The following is a 16,266-nucleotide window of genomic DNA, read 5'->3' on the forward strand; positions in this document are numbered from 1 at the left end:
TTCTGTAAGTCAATAACATGGAGAATGGGGAACCAAGTTAAAACTTGAAGAAAGTCAAGGATGGTAGCAGTGAGTTCTCTGGTTTGTTTGTCGGGCTTTAGCCCAAGCGTGGGTCAAACCAGGGAACTGGGCAGCATGCACAGGGAGCAACTCCAAAAGAAACCCATCTTTCTGGCCAAAAGACAGGAAAAGAGGTCCCTCTGAGCTGAAGAGAGCAGGAAAATGCTTTTCCCTCCCTCCCTTCTTTCTCTCACTACGTTACTCCAAGCCAGAGGCTAAAACTCTGAGGGAATCCCATCCACAAAAATGGGCCCTTGGGAGCCAAAGAATGAGTGGGAAATCTCAGTGAAGAGATAGCTAAAGAAGGAGATCCCCTAATTCTGTGCATGAACAACACAAATCCCAGGCCACGTTCAAGCTGTGCACGGATAGAACATATCCACAGAAGCAGAGCAAGGCTCTGAGAATGGAACCGTGATAAAAACCACCGCTCAGTCACACTGCGGTGACTTCTTAGTCCCAGACTAATCTTGGAATAGTGCTCATAAGGGACACACTTTGTCAGAAGTGATGATTGAATTCTATCACAAGGAAAATATTCATAGTTTACTGGAGCTTCATCTGTGAATAGCCCTGATCTAGTCGCAAGAATGGAAACACTGAATATTAATTAAGGTGTCATTCTGTTGGGGGTGCCTGGGTGGCTCAGTTGGTTGAGCATCTGGCTTTGGCTCAGGTCATGATCTGATGGTTAGCACGTTCAAGCCCCATGTCAGGCTCAGTGCTGACAGCTAGGAGCCTGGAACCTGCTTCAGAGTCTGTGTCTCCTCCTCTCTCTCTCTGCCCCTCCCCTACTCACACTGTGTGTGTCTCTCTCTCAAAAATAAATAAACATTAAAAAAAATTTTTTTTTGATATTCTGTTGAGAGGACAGAGGATGGGAAAAGTGGTCACGTGCTGGGGACAGGGAGGGAGAGAGACTAATATCTCACTCTCCATGGTAGGTATCAGCAGATTACAATGAAGACTGAAACACTAAGAAGTAGCCACACAAACATAGACTACCTGAATAATCAGCTAAATATAACTAACTGCTATATTAAACTGCCTCTAGTGTAAGGGAAAATGGGGGTGGGGGTAGGAGAATGGGATACTATTAGTTTTAATAAGAAACCTTGTTAAAGCTAATTGACTTTTTAAATCATGGGAATGCATAACTCAGATAAACACACATGTTTTTTTTTAAATTAAGGTGTAGCGGGGGCAGCACCTGGGTGGCTCAGTCAGTTAAGCATCTGATTCTTGATTTCGGCTTAGGTCACGATCTCATGGTTTGTGCGAGCCCCATGTTGGGTTCTGCACCTACTTGGGATTCTCTCTCTCCTCTCCCTGTCTGCCCCTCCCCACCTCAAAATAAATAAACTTTTTTTTTAAGTGTTCAATTCTTGATCTCAGCTCAGTTCATGATCTAATGGTTCATGGGATTGCCCCCACCCCTACCCCGTCCCATCAGACTCTTTGGGATCCTCTCTCTCCCTCTCTCTCTGTGCCCCTCCCCACTCAAAATAAATTAATTAATTTAAAAATTTAAGGTACAGCAGTACCTCAACATGACCACTTAGTTCAGGAGAGTTCTCCCCAATATTCAATTGTTCTCATGCATCTGAAGTCCTCTGGAAGGAGTGACCTCTAATAATCAAACAAAAGAATGCTGTTAAAAACCAGAATGGAGGGGCACGCACTTGGCTGGCTCAGTTGGTATATTATGCAACTCTTGATCTGGGGATCATGACTTCAAGCCTCATGTTAGGCATAGAGACTACTTTAAAAAATACGAGAATGGCAATTTTTTTAGAATGGCAATTTATTAATTTATGATGTAGAATAGAGCTGCCAGTTTGACCAACTATTTGCTTACTATGCAAGAAGAATAATGTCTGCTATATAATAGGCATTCAATTAATATTTACCTAATATGTGCTTTATTTATTAGCACATTATTTCTTTTGTGAAAATCTATGGTGGAAAAACACTTATTATTGTCAGAAAGTCACTTGGTGAGCACAGAGTCAGGTCAAGGAGTCAGTTGGACAATCTTCATGGTGGTGTCGGATACATACATTTCCTCTAGAGGAATGGACTGCTCTTTGGGCCATTGACTTCTCTACTCATGGGTTAGGGTGCCTCAGGGACAGGCCTAGGATGGCACTGTCTTGTCACCTCTTTGACTCTCCCTTTCTCTGACCAGTTGTTGGTAAGTTCCCTCTTCTACTTCCCGTTCTTACTACATCCTATTGGGCTACTGCTGAGTCTGGAAACCATTCTATTTTAGATGTGGCAAATTTTGTTAGATGTGAAAATGGCATGGTGGTTATACATTTTTTTATGTTTATTTATTTTTGAGAGAGCACAAGCAGAGGAGGGACAGAGAGAGGAGAACAGAGTATCTGAAGCAGTCTCTGTGCTGACACAGTGAGCCCGATGTGGGGCTCAAACCCAGGAATTGTGAGATCATGACCGGAGCTGAAGCCAGAAGCTCAACCTACTGAGCCCCCCCGGGCCCTGGTGGTTATACATTTTTAAGTATTCTTATCAATCAGAGATGCAAACTCAAGAATTACTGAATTAAATAACATGATATCTGGATTTTGCTTAAAATACTACAGAAAAAAAGGCAAGAGGTGGGAAAGGAATAGATGAAATGAGGTTGGCAAAATGTTGACAATTAATGAAGCTGGCTTCTGGGTGCACAGATCTGTTATACTATTCTTTCTACTTGTGTGTGTATTAGAAAGTTTCCATAACACCAAGATAATAAAAATAAAATTAAATTTAAAAATTGGCTCTTTATTTTTTTTAATGCTTTTATTCATTTATTAGTGAGAGAGTGAGAGAGAGCACACACACTCCCGTGAACCGTGAGACCATGACCTGAGCCAAAGTTGGATGCTTAACTGACTGAGCCAGCCATCCACCCCAAAAATGACTCTTTAAAAATGTTTTTGAAATTATCATAGACTAGAATTCCTCCTTCTTTAACATTACTATTGTTGTATTTTATATAAATATACTCTGCTTGGAAAATTGAACCTGTGGGACATCTGGGTGGCTCAGTCGATAGAACGTCCAACTCTTGATTTCAGCTCAGGTCATGACCCCAGTATTGTGAGATCGAGCCCCGCATAGGCCTCCACACTGACAGTGAGGAGCCTGCTTGGGATTCTCTCACTCCCTCTCCCTCTGCCCCTCCCCCTGCTTGTGCTCTCTCTCTCAAAATAAATAAATAAACTTTAAAAAATATTAAAATATAGAAAAGGTAGGATTCCTAATAAGATGCTACTGTCTAACCACTTCAGATAAAAATTTACACACCCTTGAATAAAATAATACCTAATTGATCAATGAAGCTTGGCAAAACGCTTTCTCCCTTTCGCTTTCCAGAGGCCGTTTCTCCATCGTAAAGAAATGCATTCACAAAGCTACCCGCAAGGATGTCGCTGTGAAATTTGTTAGCAAAAAAATGAAGAAAAAAGAGCAGGCCGCCCACGAGGCTGCCCTACTTCAGCACCTGCAGCACCCCCAGTACATCACTCTCCATGACACTTATGAGTCCCCCACATCCTACATCCTGATTTTGGAACTGTAAGTACAGGTGTCTCTTAGTGGTCCCCGGCTGTCTGGGGTCTGGGTCATTTATTGTCCACTGGAAACAGCAGTTTCATTTTATGCAACGTCTTATAGTGTACAAAGTGTTGTATGTAACATGCATTCTCCCATCCATTTATAAAAATGCGGTTCCCATTTATAGATTAGAGAAAATCAAGGATAAGGAAGGTCCTTACAACTAGGGGATGGAGAAACTGGGACTTGAACCCATATCTCTCCCACTCTGATTCTGATGTGCTTTCTATTATGGACTCTGGGGCTGGGCAGGAGTTTAGGAAAAGCTTCTTGACAATAGGGGGCGGAGCTGAGATGAAAGAGGGGTTTGTGCATCAATTTACTGCCATGGCATGGTCTACCACCCAAGAAATTCTTATAACGTGGACACTTGTCTTGAAAATAGTCTACTCATTCCAGATCTTCTAGGAATTCAGGCAACCATATACTTAGCTCCAGAATACATCAAATAAAGCACATTCTCCCCACTGCTACCCCAAGCTAAGGATGGAGATCATGCTCTGTGGTTTACAGAGATCTAACAGAGGCTAAAGAGAACAAAGTCCTTTCAGAAGTATTGAGCCCTCCTAGCAATGTTATCAGATGGGTGCTGATGACCTGACACCCAACACCAGTGCTGTGTATGGCTCCACATGAGCCTGTGTTCAGAAGAGAAGTGTCTTCACTTACAGCTTTTCAGGTGCCATTTTAGTGTTGCTCTTATGTGCTTGTTCGTCTAGGTGTTTGTGTATGAAGGCCTTTAGAAGCAATAACTTATAAATTTATTTATGAAAAAAAGACAGCCAAAAGACAAACCTCTTTGGCTACACTTTTTAATTGGTTGCCAAGAAACAAGAGAGGACAAAACCAACTCTATTAATACGTGTAATTCTTGTTTGATACTTTATATAGCTGTGTAGTCGCTGGTCAATTGTCACTTTGGACTTAACAAATGATACTTACAAACAGCCTTCTGGAACCTAACGTTTTGTTGGGACAGCTTCCTAACTCAAAAGGTGTATTCTGTTGGCAGTGAACTATTTTCATTTGCAGGTGACAATGTGTTATGCCCAAGTTCCAATAAAAGATATTATCACTCGCATATCAAAGTAGTATGACTGACTCAGAAACTTGGCCTCTTCAGATTCACCAACTGTCATTCCAAGGGAAGGTGCTGTTTCCCAGGCTGCCACAGTGCAATGGAAGGAAGCCATTCTTGGAGTAAAGAGCCTGGGCTCTAATCCCCTCTCTGTGATTTGGGGCAAGATCTTTAGATTTCTGGTCCTCACATCTTCATCTGTGAAGTCTGAAATAATCTGAAGTCTGAAATAAGTCTGAAATCTGTGAAGATTTATTTCTACTTCTCAGACTTGTTACAGGGATTAAATGAGATGAATAGTGGATTGAGCTTGTTTAGCAAATATTTATGAGTAGTCCCGTGTGCCAACTGCCGTGTGGACTTGGGCCAGGGTGGAAGGAACAAAGATGGAAAGGTGTGGTTCTTGCCCTTGAGGAGCTCAAAGTCTGATGAGGAAGACCAGTCACTGAGTAAATGATTTCAGTTTCATGTGGCAAGTGTTGAGAAAGAAACGCACATTTTGGGGAGGGTTGTTGTGAGACCATGGAAGGGTGTTTGTTGGACTTGAGGTTTAGGAGATGAGTGGAGAGGCAGTGTCTGAGCTAAACCCTGTGCTAAAGCTTGGTAACGCTCTGACCAGAGGTCCCCCCTTGGTGACTATCCAAATCTCTGGTAGAGCTTTTCTCTGCTGGGCAACTGGGGTTCTGATCCCCTAGTCTAGGGTGGAGCCTGGGTGTCTGCATGACCCAAAAGTTCTGAGAGTGAACTTAATGCTGAGGCTTTCAGGTCTCAGAGCAGTGCTGCAAGAAGTCCAGGGGTGGGGTGCATCTAACAAACGCAGTCCTACTCCACTCCACTCCACTCCACTCCACTCCACTCCACGCTAATCACTCCCACCCCACCCCTGGCAAGACCCTAGGCTTTGCCCCCATCCAGGAGAGCAGGAGAGACCAGTGGGAAGGAATAAGCTAGAGAGGAGAATGGAAGCATGGCTGGGGGTGAGGCTCAGCTGTGCTCAAAGGTTGTTTCTGCCTCTGGTTCAAGCTCCTCTGCCTGAGTATTTCCTGGGGATGTGCCTTTGACAGCCCAGTGCACATTAGAATGTCAGTCTGACATCTGGTCACTCCTTGCTAAAGAGGGCACAGGGTACCTGAAGATACTTACTATTTATTGAGCATTTACTATTTCTACCAATTATGTTTAAATGCCACATTGCCTCACTTGATTCTTGCTCAACGCTCATAATGAAGTAGGTGTTATTGCTGTTGTTGTCATTCCCACTTGAAAGATGAAGAAACTCAAACACGGAGTTTAAATGTCTGGTCCTAAGCCCCCAGCCTGTAGGTGGCAGAATCAGGATTCAAATCTGGATCAGACTGGCGCCCCCCACCATGTCCTTAGTCAACAGTTTTTAAGATTGGAAACTTGCTCCAAAGGCAAAGGATCCAAAAAGGGGTCAAGAATGCCAAGGACAAACTTTGTTCACTTTCCATTTTCCCCAATTAAACATGGACAAATAAAAGCAATTTGCAAAACATTTGGGGCAGCCTGCAGCCACCAGGTTCCAGTTAATTGGAATATTGAGGGAAAGCAACTCTCTCTTTCTCAAGACTTTCTTTTGCAATCTAATCTCTTAAGAGTGTCAGACCTTTTTCCTCGTGAGCGACTTTTAGCAACATAAAATGTGTCTTAAGGTTACACAGATTTCTTCCGTGGGGGCACATCACATCTATAATTTTTATAATTAATTAATTTTAGTTCTGAGCCTTAGAGTAACTTTGGGCTCTAACTAAAATATGCACGTGTGGCAAATAGATCTTCATTTCTAAGGGGGATAGGAGAGATTTTAGAGCTCTTGCGGATTTGTATTGTGTTACTTTTCCATTTCTTTCCAAACGTATCTCCTCTGCCTTTTCCTTCCTCCCTGCTTCCAGGATGGATGATGGCCGGCTCTTAGACTACCTTATGCATCACGATGAGCTGATGGAAGAGAAAGTAGCTTTCTATATCCGAGACATCATAGAAGCTCTGCAGTATCTTCACAACTGCAGGGTGGCCCATTTGGACATCAAGGTAATAAGAAATAGCTACCCTTGCAGGGAGATGGCCTGTTCATCATTACCCTTGAGAGATGTACATTCTAATTCATTTCATTTCCTTAGATTAGAATCCTTAGGAATATTAAACAGAAACTGGGTTGTCACACAATTTGAGTGTGTTTCTCGTGAATTATGAGAACTCACCAGAGTCACAGTGACATCTGGGGTGAGAGAAGGTAGGGAAGCTTTTACCACTTCGTCTAACATTTTAGAAGGAAGCCAGTAAATGTCAGTTTTTTGACGGTGCTCCCAAAGAAGGCTCTGTTTTCCAAAATGAATAATTCATTCTTTTTTTCTGAATCAGTGCAGAAGTAAGGGGTGGTTGAGAAGACATGATTTTCAATGTCAAACAGCTTCTCTGAACTGCCACCCAAACTCCGAATTTAGTCTAGTTTGGAGCCCCCTGTGCACTTTGCATGGGCAATTTCTCATGCTCTATAGGCTTTTTCAAAGAATAGCAGAACCGTGTTTGAACCACCAGAGTCGTACTGGTAGTCAAGACAAGTCAGAGAGCTGAACTTGCCTTCTCTTCTCCCTCACGCCTGGGTCTCCTCAGCCGGAAAACCTGCTCATCGACCTTCGCATTCCAGTACCTCGAGTGAAGCTCATCGACCTGGAGGATGCCGTCCAGATCTCGGGCCACTTCCACATCCACCACCTGCTGGGGAACCCCGAGTTTGCTGCCCCAGAAGTGATCCAAGGCATCCCCGTCTCCCTGGGCACAGATATCTGGAGCATCGGGGTGCTGACATATGTCATGCTGAGTGGGGTGTCCCCCTTCTTGGATGAGAGTAAAGAGGAGACATGTATCAATGTGTGCAGGGTGGACTTCAGCTTCCCGCACGAATACTTCTGTGGTGTGAGCAATGCCGCCAGAGACTTCATCAATGTGATCCTACAGGAAGACTTTCGGAGGAGGCCCACGGCAGCCACCTGCCTGCAGCATCCCTGGCTGCAGCCCCACAATGGCAGCTACTCCAAGATCCCCCTGGACACCTCCCGCCTGGCGTGCTTCATAGAACGCCGCAAGCATCAGAACGACGTGCGGCCTATCCCCAATGTCAAGAGCTACATCGTCAACCGAGTAAACCAAGGGACATAGCCATCTCCTGGCCCCCGGGGTTTCACATGGAAGTGCAGTGTGAACCAAAGCAAGACTGAATGTCTGTAAATAATTCTGTTAGTTCACTCCATGCAGTTCTCTGGATCGAGCGATGTACCTCTTAAACCTCGTCAGTGGTTATTCAGGGTCTGGGCAGCCGTAAAATTACCCTAAATCCAGGGACATTTCAGAAGGTCATTTGGAAGAGGTAAAGATGCAAAGAGTCACCCAAAGCATTAAAGAGAGGGCCAAGGGGGACAAGAATATTAGCTGTTAGACAACTTTAATAGAGTGTTCCAAAATGAGTGGTTAACCGGGCAAACCCAAAGCTCACTGTAGTGAGTATAAAAGGTTTCTAACTCTGCTGAAATTTTAAGCAAAAAGTTCTATTTAACAGAGACATCATGTATGCCAACTATTCTGGTTTAGATTACGTAGATATAGTTTCTTAATAGGATACATATACACATACAGTAAAATATATCCCATTCAGGTTTCAGAGTTTTATAATATAGAGGTATATATGAAATCAATCATAAGTAACTTTGAGTGCTCCAGTTAAGACAGTAATTTATTTACCGAAGCATTACGTTGTTTTGACTAAGCACAATTAGATGACAAGTTTTTTAGAGCATTTTATAAATCTTGTATAGAAATCTTTTACCAGAACCCGTGCATTAAGAGAAAGCAATGTTACCCTTTTGCAGTCCGTGAATGAGAAGATTTTTCTCTCAGTCACAAGTATTTGATTAACATAGGTTCTGTATATGAAATGCTACCCCCAAATTCACTGGCAGCTCAGAGTTCATCTGGCAGGAAAGCCTGCCAGAAAAGAAGTCCAAATACAGTAAGAGTTCTGGGGTTATTTTTATGTCTACACTCGGTTTGAACTAGGTAATGAATATAACAGGTTCATACAAAAGGGCAAGTAGAAACCTTTCCTACGGTTCCTAAGAACAACGTAACGACACTTTCTGACTTCTTCTACAGCTGTAGAAGGCAGTCCTCAGAAAGTTGGCTTGCTTTATTTCTAACCCCTTCTGGAAGCTAAGGGGTGCTTACCAAAAGGAGGCAGCCATATAGGCCTTTTAAAGGCCTGGTCCCAAGTCCTTTTTGAAGCCATGGAATAAAATCTGATATATCACTCTAACAGAGCATTGAGTTTCAACTGTGATTGCAATACCTGTCACCACTCAGCCGCTGATATTTCCCTGGACCAAAAGGACTCATTGCACTTTGAGGCCAATGCTGCTTTCTGGCATGTATTCTCCACACACAGTGATTCTGAACTGCCCTTTCCCCTGCTAGTGGGGAAAACAAAAAACTTCAACCTGGGCATTTCATGGTTGTTTTTCTTTCTTTGTTTTTGAGGAACAATTTTGGGTTTTTTGTGTTGGTACACGACCCACCCTTTGTTTTCTAGGATGTGTTTTAAAAGTTGCTATTATGCAAATAATATTTTAAAAATATAACTCAAGTGTTTATCCTCCAATCAGGTTTAATGGCATTGCTTCTCTCCTATGATAGGATTGAGAAAATTAAAATCGAGCTGCACAAAAGTGCAAGCAGAGAGTTTAAGAAGGATAAATAGAATTACAAATCTGTCTAAATGAAAAAGAATGGTGGAAATGAAGCCTGAACTTTAATATATTAAAACACTTATTCCCACAGCGGAAATAGAGAATTAAAAATACTCATCTGTCTTTTCCATTGGTCTCAGAGCCAACTTCGTCATCCACCCTCCACCTCATCCCATCCAAGATTATAGATTAATCAATTAGTAGAAAGTACAAGCAATAAGACTAGATAGCATTTCGTATTTTTAGGATTAACCAAATACGTGGAAACTGATTCCGACTGTTATTTGGTTCCTAGTTTCGAATGGCCCTGGGTCACCGAGGTGCCCTCCCTCAGACCCTGCCCTTGACCAACCCTCTCTAGTCTTCATTTAAACCTACATGTATATACAAATACTATCTGATATAATATTTTAAAATTTAAAACATATTTACTAAAAAACCTTTTAGTAAACATGTCTTCATTGTGAGATCTAGCCTAAAAGAAGAAAGCCTGGTCCCTAGGGCTAGTCACGGGATGGAGGGCAGGTGCTGAGGATTCCAAATACCCATAAAATGTGGCTTGGCAAGGTCTGTTTCATCCACTGTGCACAGCAACTAAAGAACTCTCTGCCGAGTCCTTTTGAGTTTGTATGACCATGTAAGAGATGGGTTGAGTTTCTGCTGGAGAAGATTTGGGCCTTGGACAGTGGTGCACAGAGGGCACAGGAGAGCATTCATGAAATCATGTTGTGGGAAGGCAGCTGACAGAACGTTATAGCCAAAGGTTTTATATCAGCTTTTACATCAGAGTTGGGACAGCCCAGGTGTGGGGTTGCGTGAAATTTCCCCTCCCCGCAAGTACACATGCTGGGGAAGTGAGGAGACAGGACAAGCAGGACATAGAAATGAAAAGTAGGATGATTCTGTTAACTGGAGCCAAAGTACAATCATTAGAGTAGAATTCATTTAATAGAGGCCCCAAGAGAAAGAGTGTGTATTTTATACAGTTTGATAACGGAAGAAAACTAACAGAGAGGTTCCCTGTCTGCAAAGCCCCTGCTCACTCCCCTGCTATCCCAAGTAAGAGAGCAGTCCTGGTTCAAGATTTCTCCACAGGGCGTTGGAAATAACAAGGAAGGCTTTAACAAGGAAGCCCAGAAGGTGGGGCTGGGAAACGTACTTGAGGTTGCGCTATGGGCAACCGTGGTGAGGGACAAAGGATTAGTAACCACTTTCTTGTACCTGTTTTAGCAGATATGACTTTCTGGTAGAGAGGGGAAGGAGAGAAAATGGTCCACTTCGACCGCAGTTCTTAAAATCAAAACTTAACTGGGAATTAGTGAAAGTGAGCTTCTAGTTGAAATGGGAAAAATTAATGTTGGTGAAAGTCCTAAGTTTCTTGCTTGTTGTTTTTCATTGCATAGAGTTTTGAGGTTTGTTTTGTAAGGGTGGGATGCAGAAAGAAGAAAAGATCAGGGACAACCCGTAATAATTTTTTAAAGATACCATGATTTACTGCATCTTCTACATTTGTTTCAGATTAAATAGATTTATATCCACTTACAGCTGAATGTGGGAAAATTTTTAAGAGAAAAATTGTAATGTGGAGGTGTCCTTCAGGACTCTCACAGCCATAAACACTCGTGGGTGAGTAGAGGAAGCAGAGGAAAAGCTGGCTTCACCGCTTTGTTGTTCACAAAGCCTTTATAAATAGTAGTGCCTTTCAGAGGGGAGGTGGGGAGATAAAGAAGTTCATTGTATTTAGACTGACTGATACTGCAGCATTTTTTTTCTTTATGTTAAAATATCTTTTAAATGAAAACATCTGAATATAGGGTGAGGCCAGGAATGCTTGAGTTTCAACCTCAGCTATTCCTGATTCGTCCTTTCTTACAGAAAGTCTTTGTTTTTTTCTGTCCCAAATGTCCCCATTGTTGAAATGGGATGGGAGGGTGGAGAGGAGGGACTTTAATCTCATAGGAATGTTGGGAAAATAGCATAGTTGGGATGCCTAAAAAAAACACTTTGATTTTTTTAAAGTGCTACACACTGCCAGTGCTAAGAATTTTATTGATAGTAACTTTGAACATTCCAGGTTTTCAATACTCATGTTTTAGGATACCATTTGCAAACTCGTAAGATTAAATTCTGTAATTTGATTTTAATTGGAAGTACCAGGTGCTCTTTGTCTAAATGTTGTTTGGTCTTAGCCTGTAATTTCAATCATTTAAAAAGCATGTCTACGAAAAAGGTTAGGAGACCTGATGGTCTTATGTGAATAAACTGTTTTCTCCAGTATTTCTGATGGCAGACACAGATTAGGGTGCCCTCCAAAGCAGCTGCTGCTCTCTCTTCTCAAGCTATATGCTTGGGAAACATTGACAGAGAAGAACCCAAACAGCCACTTTCCTCACTGGGAGGGCAGAAGTAAGAATAAAATATTGTCTGATATCACAACTCATTTCTTCAGAATCTCACTGGCATCCACCGTAAGAAGCAAATTACATGTACAGGTGTAGAAATGAATAGAACTGTTGGATTTTAGAGGGGAAACCTTGGATTTCTCTCTCCCTCTCTCTCTTTCTCTCTCTCTCTTTTTTAAGATACTTAAGAGTTTCTGGAGTAGCATATTTGCTTTCTTATAGTCTCCATGATTTAGTGCCCAGGAGTTAGTCATTCCTGTTTGCTTGCCTATGTGAAAGAGCATGGAAATTTAGATTTGTGAGAACATGAGGGAGCAAATACCTTATAAACTAGGTGGTGGTCATTTCTGTGTATTAACTAAAACTTGGTCCCACAAATTTGATAGAGGAGGAAATATTGCAAACATAAGGGGTCTCTGCAGTAGGGCAAAAGTGCAAACTCACCACTCCCCTGTTTGGTTTTGAGGAATGTGGGCTTTATTCCTTTTTCTCCCGTGTAGCGTGTCTGTGGAGTCTGGGTTAGGCTAACACTGTCTGTGGGCTTCCAGTGGATTTATTCGCATTATGATTGTTCTTAACTATTTAAAGTCTAGGGGTCATTTGGAAATTAACAATTAAACCTGGGGTAGGTTTAGAAAAGATAAAGTTCATACATACTCCACTAAGAAAAGGGAAGCTACTGTGTTAATATTTATTTTCTAAAAACTATAAGGCTCTCAGTTGTTTCATTAATTCTAGAGGATTGGAAAGAGCTGAAATTTGTCCATAGCCCTAGACATTTTGATAGGAAATATTATTCATGTGAGAAATCTATATAGAAATAGAACACAGAAATATCATAGGCTGTATCTTCTATGAAAGGCATTTCTGCATTTTTCATATGTGTAGAAGTTAGAGGAGAGGAGAAATCAATTACTCTTAAGACAAATTTTCATCTTTAAGGGTCATTTTTGGGAAGCTTGAAATTAATACTCGTGAAAGCCTGAAATACTCATAGGCTATTGTGTTTTGTCAGCCTGTTTGTTGGGAGATTCTAAAACGTGGTCAGATTTAGTTTTATTCAAATGATTGAGATTGTTTATTCAGATGCCTGTTATTTCAGAGGGTGAGGATAGCTGAGAAAAAGGTGGGTAGTGGGAAAACAGTGCAAATAAAATTTAACAAGCTAATTTGCTAGCCCAGGGATAGCTAGCATTAAGAGTTCCATCAATGCCTGACTTCTATCAAGAGATGAATCCACATCGTGGAGTATTATGGGGACTGTTACCATGCTCTCAGAGACTGTGGTTATGAAGTTAACAAAACATATATCTCCTCTTACTAACTTAAGCCATATCTGTCATCTCTGTGTCTGATTTTTTTGACCCTGGTGCTTTTACTTCTGTTTCTGCCAAACTCCAGCCTGCTCTATGGGGAAGGTGAGTAAAACCAGTAGTTAGGACCAATGTGAAGACTGTGAAAAACACTAAACATACCCGTCAGAATGAGATCCTAGTCAGAAAACAGTAGTGATCCAAGTGCAAACTGTTGGAATATATGGATATATGTACATCTGTACATGTATATAGTGTATAATATGTATGTATATGTTATTGCTCATATGCAGAAATCTATCCAGTTGAAGACAGCCCAGGTCGGTCAGTTTTTCTACTGGAAAACCACTTAGAGCCATTCAAAACCATTAGGGCTGATGGGTGGAGTTAGGGTCTACTCATTTGGGAATTACTTGCTGTCCTTTAAAGTCCACAGAGCCAAGTGAACAAAGCCTGAAACATAATGGGGCCATCATTTAGGTTATCTGTTTACCTGGGGTCAGGAGTATCTTTATATTTGAATTATTAATAGTTGGTTTGCAGACTGCATTGGCACCTCTTGGTTTTGAGTGACCCATCCCCACCAAGTCTCTTGAGAGTTTGGGGTGGCTTCTCTGGCCCTTGAGATCAAGGGCCTTATCTATAAGTGGATAGGTTTCCCCATAGGGACCATTACACATATACATATAAGTACATACTTCCATCAGGCTTGTAACAATTGATTTAAAACCACTCCACAGTATTGATAAATAGCTCTATATTTTCAAGGTGCAGAAGACTTCCACAGCCTTAATTATTTCAGTGTCTTGCTGGTCTGCCTTAAGTGTATCTTCTGGGTTTTTGGTTGTCTTATTATTTTTAAAAATTTCTGCAGTTCATTTTGTATGCACACAATGTCGTTTTGTAAAGGTAGGTTGTAAATATTTTATTTGTAAGTCAAAATCACTCATGTGTAATGTTGTAAAGTGATGACCTTCTGTCTTGTTATTACTACAGTAAATGTTATAAGTCATGGATGAAACTTCAAAATGTACATCTCACAAGTTATGCATTCCTATAAATACACTATACTAAAGATATTATTTCTGGTGGTCTTTTTCTTTTCTTTCTAATTAAAACCATTGTTCAAAGGAAAGAGTAATTTTTTTTCTCTTTTCCAAATATATGAAAGCCTTTGACAAGATGAAAATATCACATTATTATTACAACACTTTTTGCCCAGCATTTTGGAAAGAAAGCAACAATTTTGCAGCCTGGAGAAGTATCCTAAGGCATTTCCCTATCCAAAAAAAAAAAAAGGAAAAAAGAAAAAAAGTCAAGTAAATCTCAGGTGTGTGTTGTTAACTTCAGCCTTGTGTTCCAAATGCCAACTTTCTTAGAAAATTGTCAGGCCTTCTGAGCTGGATCTCAGAAATTTGTGCTGCTGAATCATGGTCTGCTCTCAGAATCTGGATTAGCCTATACAGACATGAACAGGTCTGGGTGAGCCACCCAAGCGTAAGTGAGGCTAGCTAGAATATTACAGATCAAGTGTTTTGATTAGCTTACTTTGCCAATAAGAATAAAACTGTTATAAACATTTGGCTTCTTTTTCATCAAACTTTTACTGTATTTATTTGAAATGAGAAACAACGCTCAAAAGCATGGGTTCTTCATACTGGCTGGTCAGCACAATCTCTTCAGAGAACATACAGACATTAGAAATATCGAAATATAGAAATGAAATCAGAATCACTTTAATGAGTAACCATCATGAGCCCTATGGTTTTAAGGGTTATTTCCCTTAAATGTGTGCCTTCTACACATAATGGGAATTCCTCCACATTAAGAGATTTATTTGTAAGGACCAAATACGCTTGCATTTTCAGATTGGCAAGATTATCCTCCTGGATAACCTTGATACGGAGCAATTTATCCTCCTCTCTTCTCCTCCCTCCCTTCCACATCTGCTGTACACTTACAACGCGCCAAGCAGCTGAGCTATTCTAACAGGAATTAACACAAGTCCTCCTCCAGGACACAGTTCCGACAGAAGAGGTAATAAACAATTACCTAAGCGCTTTATGGTCCCATGTACGAATTGCTATGACATTGTCATGTGCCAGATGCCATGAAGTTAACAAGAATTAAGACATATCCCTGTCTTCGAGAGCTTTCAGTCTATTTGGAGAAACCAGGGTCGAGGCAGGGATGGGTACGCGGAGGGAGGGAGGCGGGAATCATGGCTAACATTGGCGATTAACGACAGTCTCAGCCAGTAAGTAGATTAATTAAGGGGCCATTGCGCTACAAAGTGGGCAGGATTTACACAAACTCTCCAGAGAGCCTTGGCTTTATGACTCGGGAGTCAATCTAGGTATTCGGAACTTTGAACTCCAGCGACCCGATCCAGAGGCAGCCAGCAGAAGCACAAACGACTGCATCCACCTCGCTTCCACCACCAGACAGCCCGCGCTACTTTAAGATTGGCAGAGGTGCGCCGTGACCGCCGGAAGTCAGGGAGGAAGAGGCGGGGCTTTCTCGGGTGACGGTATCGGGGCGCCGCAGGCCTGGCGCGCTTTGGAGTTTAGAACGGGAGCGGGAGCGCGTGGCCATGGCAGCCCAAGAAGCGGATTTGGAGTCGTTGGTAACGGGTTTGTACGACGTGCAGGCTTTTAAATTTGGGAACTTCGTACTGAAGAGCGGGCTCTCTTCCCCCGTTTACATCGATCTGCGCGGCATCGTGTCTCGACCACGTCTTCTCAGTCAGGTGCCAGCCGGGGAAAGGGGAAGCACGGGGCTGGGTGGTCGGAATGGGGACCTGGAGGTGGAGAGGGTGAAGGAGTTGGACTGTGGATGAGAGCAAGAAAGCCGAACAGGCAGCCGACCCTACTTACTGTCGGCCTGGGGAGTCGATTTGAGAAGCACAGAGGCCAGGCACTGTTAGGCTTTTGCGGAATGTTGATGCAAAATGAGCAAACCTTTCTTAAATTTTAAAGGAAAAGAGTTTTATTCGGACCCAAGTTAGCCGCTCTGTATACACAGTCTTCACA

The 16,266-nt window shown here is 42.0% G+C and overlaps 2 protein-coding genes across 19 annotated transcripts in view; both read left to right on the forward strand.

The window, feature by feature from the left end:
* The window catches only part of KALRN (kalirin RhoGEF kinase), a 708,823-nt gene extending 694,507 nt beyond the window's left edge, over positions 1-14,316 (forward strand). For all 16 annotated transcript variants that reach the window (XM_045037038.1, XM_045037036.1, XM_023260237.2 and 13 more), the window contains 3 exons: positions 3,442-3,642; positions 6,673-6,811; positions 7,394-14,316. In XM_045037038.1, the coding sequence (XP_044892973.1) occupies positions 3,442-3,642; positions 6,673-6,811; positions 7,394-7,939 (886 nt within the window). In that variant the 3' untranslated portion in view covers positions 7,940-14,316. The remainder of the gene's footprint in view (positions 1-3,441; positions 3,643-6,672; positions 6,812-7,393) is intronic.
* A 1,426-nt stretch (positions 14,317-15,742) lies between these two features.
* The window catches only part of UMPS (uridine monophosphate synthetase), a 45,631-nt gene continuing 45,107 nt past the window's right edge, over positions 15,743-16,266 (forward strand). For 2 of the 3 annotated variants that reach the window (XM_023260247.2, XR_006585109.1), the window contains exon 1: positions 15,743-15,983. In XM_023260247.2, coding sequence (XP_023116015.1) covers positions 15,828-15,983 — 156 coding nt within the window. In that variant the 5' untranslated portion in view covers positions 15,743-15,827. The remainder of the gene's footprint in view (positions 15,984-16,266) is intronic. The other variant, XM_003991720.6, reaches the window with a different exon arrangement.

Source organism: Felis catus, chromosome C2 (genome assembly GCF_018350175.1).
Source record: "Felis catus isolate Fca126 chromosome C2, F.catus_Fca126_mat1.0, whole genome shotgun sequence".
NCBI classification, from domain to species: domain Eukaryota; kingdom Metazoa; phylum Chordata; class Mammalia; order Carnivora; family Felidae; genus Felis; species Felis catus.